At 43.6% G+C, this 12,723-nt stretch overlaps 2 protein-coding genes across 2 annotated transcripts in view; both read left to right on the top strand.

The window, feature by feature from the left end:
- LOC129854118 (potassium voltage-gated channel subfamily A member 1-like) overlaps positions 1-3,244 on the top strand; it is a 129,172-nt gene extending 125,928 nt beyond the window's left edge. The window contains exon 3 of the mRNA XM_055920862.1: positions 3,157-3,244. The gene's annotated coding sequence lies outside the window, so the exon portion shown is untranslated. The remainder of the gene's footprint in view (positions 1-3,156) is intronic.
- A 430-nt stretch (positions 3,245-3,674) lies between these two features.
- LOC129854120 (transmembrane protein 138) lies at positions 3,675-9,290 on the top strand. The gene is made up of 4 exons (XM_055920865.1): positions 3,675-3,802; positions 4,033-4,204; positions 8,147-8,222; positions 8,591-9,290. The coding sequence occupies exons 1-4, from the start codon at positions 3,675-3,677 to the stop codon at positions 8,707-8,709; spliced, it is 495 nt and encodes a 164-aa protein (XP_055776840.1). The 3' UTR covers positions 8,710-9,290.
- The last annotated feature ends 3,433 nt before the right edge of the window (positions 9,291-12,723 follow it).

The raw sequence follows: 12,723 nt of genomic DNA on the forward strand, positions 1-12,723 counted from the left end.
TTCTATCTTAAAGAAAGATCCCACTTCTGAACTACTTCTCCCCTTCATTGGGGCATCCAATTTAGGCATTAAGCACTCTAAGTCAAAGTCAACACTCAAGGCCATAACTCCAGTTCCTATGGTGGAAATACGCTAGACTGCATGGCAATGACTGGCTATGGCCATGACTGGTTACAGAAATGTCCGGTTACAGCATGACTGAGCGAGTGAATAGTTTAATCCCTTAAATGTCCCAAGTGTCCGTATTGGACAGGGCCTTACTTCTGTGAGCATGGCATGGGGCAGCATAACACACAGGCTTATCCAGTCACAACCCTGTCCCGTTTGTGAAACACTCCCAGCAGGTGACAGTAGCGGTGAGGTTACCATTGTGCCACTCAGACCAGACAAGTGACTTTTACAAGGTGCAAAGGTCAGGTCTTGTTAATTGTGTCGAGTTGGGCCAGTTTACTTTTAACTAATTAAATTACAGTATACAGGGCCTAAACCAACCCTGTTAAGAAGTGATCTTAGTTTGGACACAGACAGTGCCAGTCAGACCTGGGTCAATTGTTAAAAAATAAATAAAAAAACAGTTACTTTCATTGCGCTTGGTTTAGCTCACCTGGTGTCATTGGCGTGTCGGCTGGGGAGGGTTTGCGCTGTTAGAACTATCCCATGGGTACTATTGTGCCGGGCAAGCCAATTCAGGCACACCTAAAGTATTGTACACACCTATGGAAAGACAACATAATTTAGACCCAAATATGATCCCAGTTCTTGTTATTTGTATCTTGTCAGCCGTGGGATATTTTGAGCGTAGCGCCAAATCATTTGTAGAATGCATACTGGCATTTGAACATAGGAATCCAGACACACTGTGGACACGGTAGACACATTTTAAATGTAGGTGTAGGTACGTGACCCGTTCGGAATTACGCGATCAGAACGATATGATCAGAATACTAAAGCTGTATGAATTGTCAAGTCTAGACACGGCCTTATAGCTCTACAGTCGTGGCCAAAAGTTCTGAGAATGACACAAATATTAATTTCCACAAAGTTTGCTGCTTCAGTGTCTTTAGATATTTTTGTCAGATGTTACTATGGAATACTGAAGTATAATTACAAGCATTTCATAAGTGTTTTTATTGACAATTACATGAAGTTGATGCAAAGAGTCAATATTTGCAGTGTTGACCCTTCTTTTTCAAGACCTCTGCAATCCGCCCTGGTATGCTGTCAATTAACTTCTGGGCCACATCCTGACTGATGGCAGCCCATTCTTGCATAATCAATGCTTGGAGTTTGTCAAAATTTGTGGGGGTTTGTTTGTCCACCTGCCTCTTGAGGATTGACCACCAGTTCTCAATGGGATTAAGGTCTGGGGAGTTTCCTGGCCATGGACCCAAAATATCGATGTTTTGTTCTCCAAGCCACTTAGTTATCACTTTTGCCTTATGGCAAGGTGCTCCATCATGCTGGAAAAGGCATTGTTCGTCACCAAACTGTTCCTGGGTGGTTGGGAGAAGTTGCTCTTGGAGGATGTGTTGGTACCATGGTTTATTCATGGCTGTGATCTTAGGCAAAATTGTGAGTAAGCCCACTCCCTTGGCTGAGAAGCAACCCCACACATGAATGGTCTCAGGATGCTTTACTGTTGGCATACACAGGACTGATGGTAGCGCTCACCTTGTCTTCTCCGGACAAGCTTTTTTCCGGATGCCCCAAACAATCGGAAAGGGGTTTATCAGAGAAAATAACTTTACCACAGTCCTCAGCAGTCAAATCCCTGTACCCTTTGCAAAATATCAGTCTGTCCCTGATGTTTTTCCTGGAGAGAAGTGGCTTCTTTGCTGCCCTTCTTCACACCAGGCCATCCTCCAAAAGTCTTGGCCTTACTGTGCGTGCAGATGCACTCAGACCTGCCTGCTGCCAATCCTGAGCTAGCTCTGTACTGGTGGGGCCCCGATCCCGCAGCTGAATCAACTTTAGGAGACGGTCCTGGCGCTTGCTGGACTTTCTTGGACGCCCTGAAGCGTTCTTCACAACAATTGAACCGCTCTCCTTGAAGTAATTGATGATCTGATAAATGGTTGATTTTGGTGCAATCTTACTGGCAGCAATATCCTTGCCTGTGAAGCCCTTTTTGTGCAAAGCAATGATGACGGCACATGTTTCCTTGCAGGTAACCATGATTGACAGAGGAAGAACAATGATTCCAAGCACCACCCTCCTTTTGAAGCTTCCAGTCTGTTATTCGAACTCAATCAGCATGACAGAGTGATCTCCAGCCTTGTCCTCGTCAACACTCACACCTGTGTTAACGAGAGAATCACTGACATGATGTCAGCTGGTCCTTTTGTGGCAGGGCTGAAATGCAGTGGAAATGTTTTTGGGGGATTCAGTTCATTTGCATGGCAGAGAGGCACTTTGCAATTAATTGCAATTCATCTGATCACTCTTCATAACATTCTGGAGTATATGCAAATTGCCATCATACAAACTGAGGCAGCAGACTTTGTGAAAAATAATATTTGTGTCATTCTCAAAACTTTTGGCCACGACAGTATATCCACACATGTCATGTCACATTTAGACAAGTTTAGGGTATTCATATTTTGGGAAATTAAAAAACAGACTGATTAAGATGCGTAAGATTGGACCATCAGTGATACTGTACTGGATGGTCATGCAACAGAGTCATATCAAGTATTTTGAGTAACCCTCTGTGTGCGTGCGTGTGTACAGTACATGTATTTATGTTTGGGAAACAGACGTACGCACCAGGTAGTGTCAGTAAGAAGGGGAATAGTTCAGACACTGAAGATTTCTCCACTCAGTGAAATTCAACTTTAAATCCAGGTCCTGACCTGGCATTTGCCTGCTTGCCCTCCTGCCTGTCTATGTAACAGTCTTTCCCCTCCAGTGACCTTGTGTAACACTACAATATGTAGAAACAAAGTTGGGTCAACCAAGACTATTAATTCCTCTCATATGTCTCCCTCTCACACCATTTCCACAAAAAAAACATCTGGGAAGGAGGCTCGATTTCCATTCTCCTTATAAAAATAAACTCTGCCTTGGATCATTTGATTTTGCTTAAGTTATTACAGATATATTTTTGCCACTGTATTATTGTTTAGTCTCTGCTCACTCTGTTTTTCTCTGCTACAGAGTCTCTGTTGAATGTAGCTGTGGAATGGATTTACAGCCAGTAGAAAGGTGATGCGGGTAGAACACCCGATTGGAAAGCGACTGTCACCTTTGCCTGTAGGTGTTCAAAGCTAACACCATGCCATAAGGAACTGTGTGCTACAACGATTTTACTGTGGGCTGGAACTATTCTTTTGGGCTGGAAAGAGGACCCTCTCCACTTTCAACATGCTGATAGCTAACAATAGCCTTTTCAGAGACCTCTCTGAAGAGCTCTCTGTCTCTGGCTGATAGAAGGCCACAGAGCTCCTCAGTCAGTGGAATAGTCCTTAATTAGGAACACCAAACGCACTGCACCTGCATCTGCTCTACGTAAACACATATATTGGACACATCAAGCTGCCGTGCAGAAGCTGAAGACGGCAGCTGGCACCTCTGCATGTGTGTATGTTTTCCTGTCTGCGTGTGTGTGAGTGTGCGCCACCTTGGATCCTCCTTGGAGCCGCACACAGCCCGGGCGCCCAGCCTTCGGCCCGGAGATGCTGCAGACCAACAACTACTCCCTGGTGCTGCTGATCCAGCTGAGCCTGTTGACCTTTGACCTGTTCGTCAACTCCTTCAGCGAGCTGCTGAGGGCAGCGCCCGTCGTCCAGCTGGTGCTCTTCATGTAAGACGCGGGGAAGGATGGGAGAGCCGGGGGGTTGACTCTGATGTAAATTAATTATTTAAGGGTGGGAGAAAAAGGGGATTGACACAATGTAAAAAGCAGTGTTTCTCAACTCTGGTCCCTCTTCACAGTGTGTGTGTGTGTGTGTGTGTGTGTGTGTATCCAATTATGTGTCTTCATTCGTTTAACGTAACTGTAACTAAATGGAAGCTTCTCTCTCTCTCTCTCAGTATCCAGGACATAGCCATCCTGTTTAACCTGATCATCATTCTGCTGATGCTGTTCAACACCTACGTGTTCCAGGTGGGCCTGGTGTCCTTGCTGCTGGAGCGCTTCAGGGCCCTGCTGCTGTTCTCTGCCCTCTACCTGACCCTCAGCATCTCCCTACACTCATGGATCATGGTACGCTGTGTGTGTATGTATGTGTGTCAATTAAAATCTAAGTTTATTCGTCACATGCACAGTTTACAGCAGGTATGAAAGGTGCAGCAAAATGCTTATGTGCTAGCTCCCTCAACAATGCAGTACATTAGTCAATATCAACAACCAAAAGAGTCAAGTCAAAATAACAAGAGGTAGTATGCATAGCGTAACACCACGTATTATTGGCATATTCAACAGAGTTAAAGAAATATATTACCTTCAACGGTGTTATCTTGTGATCAAGCCATCAATCTTTTGTGATTATTGGTGTCGTAAAAATGTTACCTAACAGATTAGCAATTAGCATGTTTGACATTTCAGTGGAAATACTGCTACTATCAGCTTTTTGATAAGCGGTTTAGCAAAAAAAATATGTCCCGTATTATCAGCATATGGTCCCCAGTTATTGTCCACCTTACTATTTTGTTTAATTACAAGATGTATCCGTTTTAATTTTGTTCAAAAAGAGACACCAACCTCATATCCGAGGTGTTTACTAGATAGTTGGCTAGCCTTCCAGTAAAAAAAAATGACTTACCTGTCAACTTATCATTCCGTAGCCCGGTGCACCCTCCTGTAAACTCTTAAAAATGGTTCTTCATCAACATCTTCTTCAGTGTTGTAACCAAATAATGTCTCATTATTTATTTTACAGATAAATCTTATGTTTAATAATAACATTAAATGATGTGTGGTGTCGTGCAGTAAAATTTTACAATATACAGTCCCACAAAATGTGTGTGTATGTATGTATGTATGTATGTATATACAGTATATCACAAAAGTGAGTACACCCCTCACATTTTTGTAAATATTTGAGTGTATCTTTTCATGTGACAACACTGAAGAAATGACACTTTGCTACAATGTAAAGTAGTGAGTGTACAGCTTGTTGAACAGTGTAAATTTGCTGTCCCCTCAAAATAACTCAACACACAGCCATTAATGTCTAAACCGCTGGCAACAAAAGTGAGTACACCCCTAAGTGAAAATGTCCAAATTGGGCCCAAAGTGTCAATATTTTGTGTGGCCACCATCATTTTCCAGCACTGCCTTAACCCTCTTGGGCATGGAGTTCACCAGAGCTTCACAGGTTGCCACTGGAGTCCTCTTCCACTCCTCCATGACGACATCGCGGAGCTGGTGGATGTTAGAGACCTTGCACTCCTCCACCTTCCGTTTGAGGATGCACCACAGATGCTCAATAGGGTTTAGGTCTGGAGACATGCTTGGCCAGTCCATCACCTTTACCCTCAGCTTCTTTAGCAAGGCAGTGGTCGTCTTGAAGGTGTGTTTGGGGTCGTTATCATTTTGGAATACTGCCATGCGGCCCAGTCTCCGAAGGGAGGGGATCATGCTCTGCTTCAGTATGTCACAGTACATGTTGGCATTCATGGTTCCCTCAATGAACTGTAGCTCCCCAGTGCCGGCAGCACTCATGCAGCCCCAGACCATGACACTCCCACCACCATGCTTGACTGTAGGCAAGACACACTTGTCTTTGTACTCCTCACCTGGTTGCTGCCACACACGCTTGACACCATCTGAACCAAATAAGTTTATCTTGGTCTCATCAGACCACAGGACATGGTTCCAGTAATCCATGTCCTTAGTCTGCTTGTCTTCAGCAAACTGTTTGCGGGCTTTCTTGTGCATCATCTTTAGAAGAGGCTTCCTTCTGGGACGACAGCCATGCAGACCAATTTGATGCAGTGTACGGCGTATGGTCTGAGCACTGACAGGCTGACCCCCCACCCCTTCAACCTCTGCAGCAATGCTGGCAGCACTCATACGTCTATTTCCCAAAGACAACCTCTGGATATGAAGCTGAGCACGTGCACTCAACTTCTTTGGTCGACCATGGCGAGGCCTGTTCTGAGTGGAAACTGTCCAGTTAAACCTCTTATGGTCTTGGCCACCGTGCTGCAGCTCAGTTTCAGGGTCTTGGCAATCTTCTTATAGCCCAGGCCATCTTTATGTAGAGCAACAATTCTTTTTTTCAGATCCTCAGAGTCCTTTGCCATGAGGTACCATGTTGAACTTCCAGTCAGTACGAGGGAGTGTAAGAGCGATGACACCAAATTTAACACACCTGCTCCCCATTCACACCTGAGACCTTGTAACACTAACGAGTCACATGACACCGGGGATGGAAAATGGCTAATTGGGCCCAATTTGGACATTTTCACTTAGGGGTGTACTCACTTTTGTTGCCAGCGGTTTAGACATTAATGGCTGTGTGTTGAGTTATTTTGAGGGGACAGCAAATTTACACTGTTATACAAGCTGTACACTCACTACTTTACATTGTAGCAAAGTGTCATTTCTTCAGTGTTGTCACATGAAAATATATACTCAAATATTTACAAAAATGGGAGGGGTGTACTCACTTTTGTGATATACTGTATATATATATATATATATATATATATATATATATATATATATATATATATATATATATATATATATATATATATATATATATATATATATTACTTTTTTGAAAACTCTCAAAACCTAACTTAACTTACATAAACTGCAATGAAAATCAGTAGTCAGCTAGCTAGAAGGGTGTCTTAGTCGCAAAACGTACTGTTATTTTCCAGTCCATTTAAATGTTGAGCTCAAGGTGATTTAATCCTCCAACCGCTAGAGAGTGTCTGAAGTTAAGGGGTGTCCGATGTTGGGGGGAAATTAGATTGTAAAAACAGTCCATTATTACTCTGCATTTACAAATATAAAGTGGGCAGTGAGGGACTTGGTCTAGCAGTGGAATAAATAGTATTTAATAGAACTGCAGCGTTGACTGTGTGTGTGAAACACTCGTACTTGACCCCCCCCCCCCCCCCCCCCCCCCCCCCCTCCTACTAGCACCGACTTTGTGATTAGGTACTTTAGTGAGGACAAATGTATTTACTATGACTGAGATATGTGATTATCCCACCATATGTGGTTGTCCCACCATCACTAACTGTAAGTTACTCTGGATAACAGCGTCTGCTAAGTGACTCAAATGTAAAAATGTGACGTGGGTGTGTGTGTGTGTGTGTGTGTTTATAAATATGTTTTTGTGCAATGGTTGGATGTGTGGGTAGTCAGTGCAAATAATCTCTAAAGTGCAGATCATCCCTGAGGTGAAAATAGTCTCTAAGGTGCAGGTAGACAGCTGGGTTTAGCTGTTCAGCAGTCTGATGGCCTGGTGGTAGTAGCTGCCTGTTGTTCTGAGACCCGATGCTCCGATACTGCTTGCCAGGTGGTAACAGAGTGAACAGTCCGTGGCTCAGTTGACTAGAGTCCTTGACGACCTTCCTTTGTGTGTGTGAGTGAGAGAGATAATGTAGCTTACACACTTTCTGACACATGCACGTCCATGTATATACTGCATGTGCGCATATATGTGTGAAGCCTGCGTGTGTGAGTGTGTGTCTTGCCTATTTTCATGGGGATAGTTCTGATTTCTAGTTATTATAGAAATGTGCACGTGTGGGAAGGTATAGGATCTGTTCATAGCCTGGCGATCAACATTCAGTGAATTTGAGGTTTGAGAGAAGTACTGTAGAGGAACTGATCTTTCTTACAGGCAATTGGGGGATTTAGCCTGAGCTGTGATGTACAGGAAACTCCCTGACAACCAACTATGACTGAGCTTTTGTCATAAGTGGATTCACTCCTAGCCACAAATAAGATGAGAGTATACTTTATTAATCCACAGGGGGAAATTACATTTGCCACTAACCTGATATGTGTGAGAGATATTTTACTTTGTGGATATGGAATTTTAAGTTTTCTGTAGGACTCAGAATTGTTTATTACATGTGTATTATCATTTACTATCAATTTATGGTTTATTATATGTTTTAGTGAAAGAATGCTATCCCTCAAACTGAATGATGCATTGGGTTGTGTCTATCTCTGCAGAATCTACGCTGGCTAAAATCAAACCGCTATGTGTGGACTGATGGTCTCCAAGTGCTTTTTGTCTTCCAAAGAATAGGTGAGGCTGTCTTTTGTCACACACTTACTGAAACACATTTTAGGAAACCTTTTAGGCCTGAAACGCAATCCATCTTGAATGCCTTCATTAAATCAAATAAGGTAGAGATCAGTGCTACATGGTAAATACTTTTTGAAGGTGTGTAGTACTACATCAGTCATACACACATGCACCAACACACACACAGCTCTCACACGCTTTATTTGTATAGCGTAGTAGGTAGGTACCAAGTTGACCCTTGAGGGGCCGTATGGATCTGATTTTCATTCCCTTTATCTACTAATTGGTTAAGAGGATTTATAGTTGTCTTTTCTGTTTCAAAACCAAATTACTTCAGTCTTTCATTGGTGATGTGTGTTTGTGTGCAGCGTCCGTGTTGTACTACTACTTCTACAAGCGCACCACAGAGTACCTGGGTGACCCTCGGCTCTATGAAGACTCGCCTTGGCTCAGAGACGCCTTTGCCAATGCCAGGGCCCGCCAGTGAGCAAAGAGCAATGTGTGGAGATTAAACTGGAATGGACAGATCCAAAATTGACCCCTCCATTTCCCCCGGATACAGAGAGACACTGCTACGTGCAGAGCTGAAATAGACGCTACAGTGCACAGGCATGGGCTTATATGGAGGGAAGACATGGGTAAACTTTAACAAGAAGGGTGAAAAATGAGATTCTGCTTGGATACAGCAAGTCACTTTGCAGGGCAAGCCAGATGTACTGTAAGAGGCAAACTGGTTTAGGGCCTTGATTAATGGACAGAATGTTATACCAAGATGACTGTGATGCTAAAATTTGAGAACTCATAGTTTGATGTGACATTGACAACAAGTTGTATATTTTTTTTTTCACACTGTGTAACCCTGTGACTGCGTTTGTCTGTGTCATTTAGCTATCAATTTAATTATTATCTTTGTTGTTTTGTAGGTTGATTTGAGAGTTTGTGTGCCAGATTTTTTGTGTGAAGATGACTGGAAAGATAAACAATGTTTTATGTGTTTAAAATGCTTACTTTTTTCCTGCATTTTGTACAAATGTATTAAACAAAACCCAGACAGTGCATACACTGTTACACACTGTCTGTGCTCAGTTTCCCTTCCAGTAAATACTTTCAATGTTAATCCTATATCACATGCACTCAGCATAAGCACACATTTATGTGACACATCAATTCACGTCACAAGCTCTCGGCATTGTGAATGAGATTACCTTTTTGTTATGACCCTATGCAGTCATTGCATTGACCTAAACACACTGGATTTACACATGGAAAAAAGACAAACCGTTAGACAGCCACATGCAAAATCTCCAAAAACAATTTGGGTGAACAGAATGTATGCTGTGCAAATACAGTATTTTGTCAGAATAGGGGACTAAAGACCTACGTCAGAGTCTATATATTACCGAAGAAAGAACTGGATGTTTCAGTCAATTTAATACCACATCTCTCCTAACCCACCCCATAAATAGTGCTCGACAGTAAATATACACAACAATACACCATACACATGCTTGCTTTCATGGAGCCACAGACAGGGATCTATTTTTATACCTGGGATTAATCAGGGATTGAGTCTTTAGCCTACAGCCCACAGGCCAGTGTTTTTGACAGCAGTGATGTCACTGCAAGCCCTGTGTTTATGAAGGTGTCAGCAAGGATGGTGGATAAACCAAGATGTCTTACTCAAGCACTTTACAATTGGAAAAAATAGTAAAGGTTCCTGTCTGTGTAAGTGGGCGTTCCCTCTCTCGCGTCAGTATGCTTTCCCGCATGAGGCCAATGGCTCTAGTCTACTTGTGGTCCCCTCCCCGCTCTTCCCATACGCCCTTACTATAACATTTTCCGCCAAGATAGAACTGCCAAAGGGGGCGGTGTTGCAATCTACTGGAAAGATACTCTGCAGAGTTCTGTATTACTATCCAAGTCTGTACCCAAACAATTTTTTTTTCTTTTTTCCTGGGTCACTATATCTATTTTGCCAATTGGATCGATCCCCTCTACCACACGGAACCCCACTAATCTACCGACGGAAACGAACGAGGTGACAAAAAATAAATAAAAAATAAAATAAAAACAGACCTCCATCCTATGTTATCTTGCTACCGATAGCCAGCTACCCGGCCAGCTGTCTGGATCGCCGTGCCCCCAACCAACCTCTACTCACTGGACCCTTATGATCACTCGATTAAGCATGCCTCTCCTTAATGTAAATATGCCTTGTCCATTGCTGTTCTGGTTAGTGTTTATTGGCTTATTTCACTGTAGAGCCTCTAGCCCTGCTCACTATATATCCAACCTCTCAGTTCCACCACCCACATATGCGATGACATCACCTGGTTTCAATGATGTTTCTAGAGACTATATCTCTCTCATCATCACCCATTACCTAGGTTTACCTCCACTGTATTCACATCCTACCATACGTTTGTCTGTACATTATTCCTTGAAGCTATTTTATCGCCCCCAGAAACTTCCTTTTACTCTCTGTTCTAGACGTTCCAAACGACCAATTCTCATAGCTTTTAGCCGTACCCTTATCCTACTCCTCCTCTGTTCCTCTGGTGATGTAGAGGTGAATCCAGGCCCTGCAGTACCTAGCTCCACTCCTATTCCCCAGGCGCTCTCTTTTGATGACTTCTGTAACCGTAATAGCCTTGGTTTCATGCATGTTAACATTAGAAGCCTCCTCCCTAAGTTTGTTTTGTTCACTGCTTTAGCACACTCTGCCAACCCAGATGTTTTAGCCGTGTCTGAATCCTGGCTTAGGAAGACCACCAAAAATTCTGACATTTTCATCCCTAACTACAAGATTTTCAGACAAGATAGAACGGCCAAAGGGGGCGGTGTTGCAATCTACTGCAAGGATTGCCTGCAGAGTTCTGTTTTACTATCCAGGTCTGTTCCGAAACAATTTGAACTCCACCTCTCTAAAAACAAGTCTCTCACTGTTGCCGCCTGCTATAGACCACCTTCTGCCCCCAGCTGTGCTCTGGACACCATATGTGAACTGATTGCCCCCCATCTATCTTCAGAGCTTGTGCTGCTAAGCGACCTAAATTGGAACATGCTTAACACCCCAGCCATCCTACAATCTAAGCTTGATGCCCTCAATCTCACACAAATTATCAATGAACCTACCAGGTATCACCCCAATTCCGTAAACACGGGTACCCTCATAGACATCATCCTAACCAACTTGCCCTCCAAATACACCACTGCTGTTTTCAACCAAGATCTCAGCGATCACTGCCTCATTGCCTGTATCCGTAATGGGTCAGCGATCAAACGATTTCCACTCATCACTGTCAAACGCTCCCTGAAACACTTCAGCGAGCAGGCCTTTCTAATCGACCTGGCCGAGGTATCCTGGAAGGATATTGATCTCATCCCGTCAGTAGAGGATGCCTGGATATTTTTTTTAAATGCCTTCCTCACCATCTTGAATAAGCATGCCCCATTCAAGAAATTTAGAACCAGGAACAGATATAGCCCTTGGTTCTCTCCTGACTGCCCTTAACCAACAGAAAAACATCCTATGGCGTTCTGCATTAGCATCGAACAGCCCCCGTGATATGCAACTTTTCAGGGAAGCTAGAAACCAGTATACACAGGCAGTTAGAAAAGCCAAGGCTAGCTTTTTCAAGCAGAAATTTGCTTCCTGCAACACAAACTCAAAAAAGTTCTGGGACACTGTAAAGTCCATGGAGAATAAGAACACCTCCTCCCAGCTTCCAACTGCACTGAAGATAGGAAATACTGTCACCACCGACAAATCCATTATAATTGAGAATTTCAATAAGCATTTTTCTACGGCTGGCCATGCTTTCCACCTGGCTACCCCTACCCCGGTCAACAGCACTGCCCTCCCCTCTGCTACTCGCCCAAGCCTTCCCCATTTCTCTTTCTCCCAAATACAGTCAGCTGATGTTCTGAAAGAGCTGCAAAATCTGGACCCTTACAAATCAGCCGGGCTAGATAATCTGGACCCTTTCTTTCTAAAACTATCTGCTGAAATTGTTGCCACCCCTATTACCAGCCTTTTCAACCTCTCTTTCGTGTCGTCTGAGATTCCCAAAGATTGGAAAGCAGCTGCGGTTATCCCCCTCTTCAAAGGGGGAGACACTCTAGACCCAAACTGCTACAGACCTATATCTATCCTACCCTGCCTTTCTAAGGTCTTCGAAAGCCAAGTCAACAAACAGATTACCGACCATCTCGAATCCCACCATACCTTCTCCGCTATGCAATCTGGTTTCAGAGCTGGTCATGGGTGCACCTCAGCCACGCTCAAGGTCATAAACGATATCTTAACCGCTATCGATAGGAAACAGTACTGTGCAGCCATATTCATTGACCTGGCCAAGGCTTTTGACTCTGTCAATCACAACATCCTCATCGGCAGACTCGACAGCCTTGGTTTCTCTAATGATTGCCTCGCCTGGTTCACCAACTACTTCTCTGATCGAGTTCAGTGCGTCAAATCGGAGAGTCTGTTGTCCGGACC

This window comes from Salvelinus fontinalis, chromosome 4 (assembly GCF_029448725.1).
Source record: "Salvelinus fontinalis isolate EN_2023a chromosome 4, ASM2944872v1, whole genome shotgun sequence".
NCBI classification, from domain to species: domain Eukaryota; kingdom Metazoa; phylum Chordata; class Actinopteri; order Salmoniformes; family Salmonidae; genus Salvelinus; species Salvelinus fontinalis.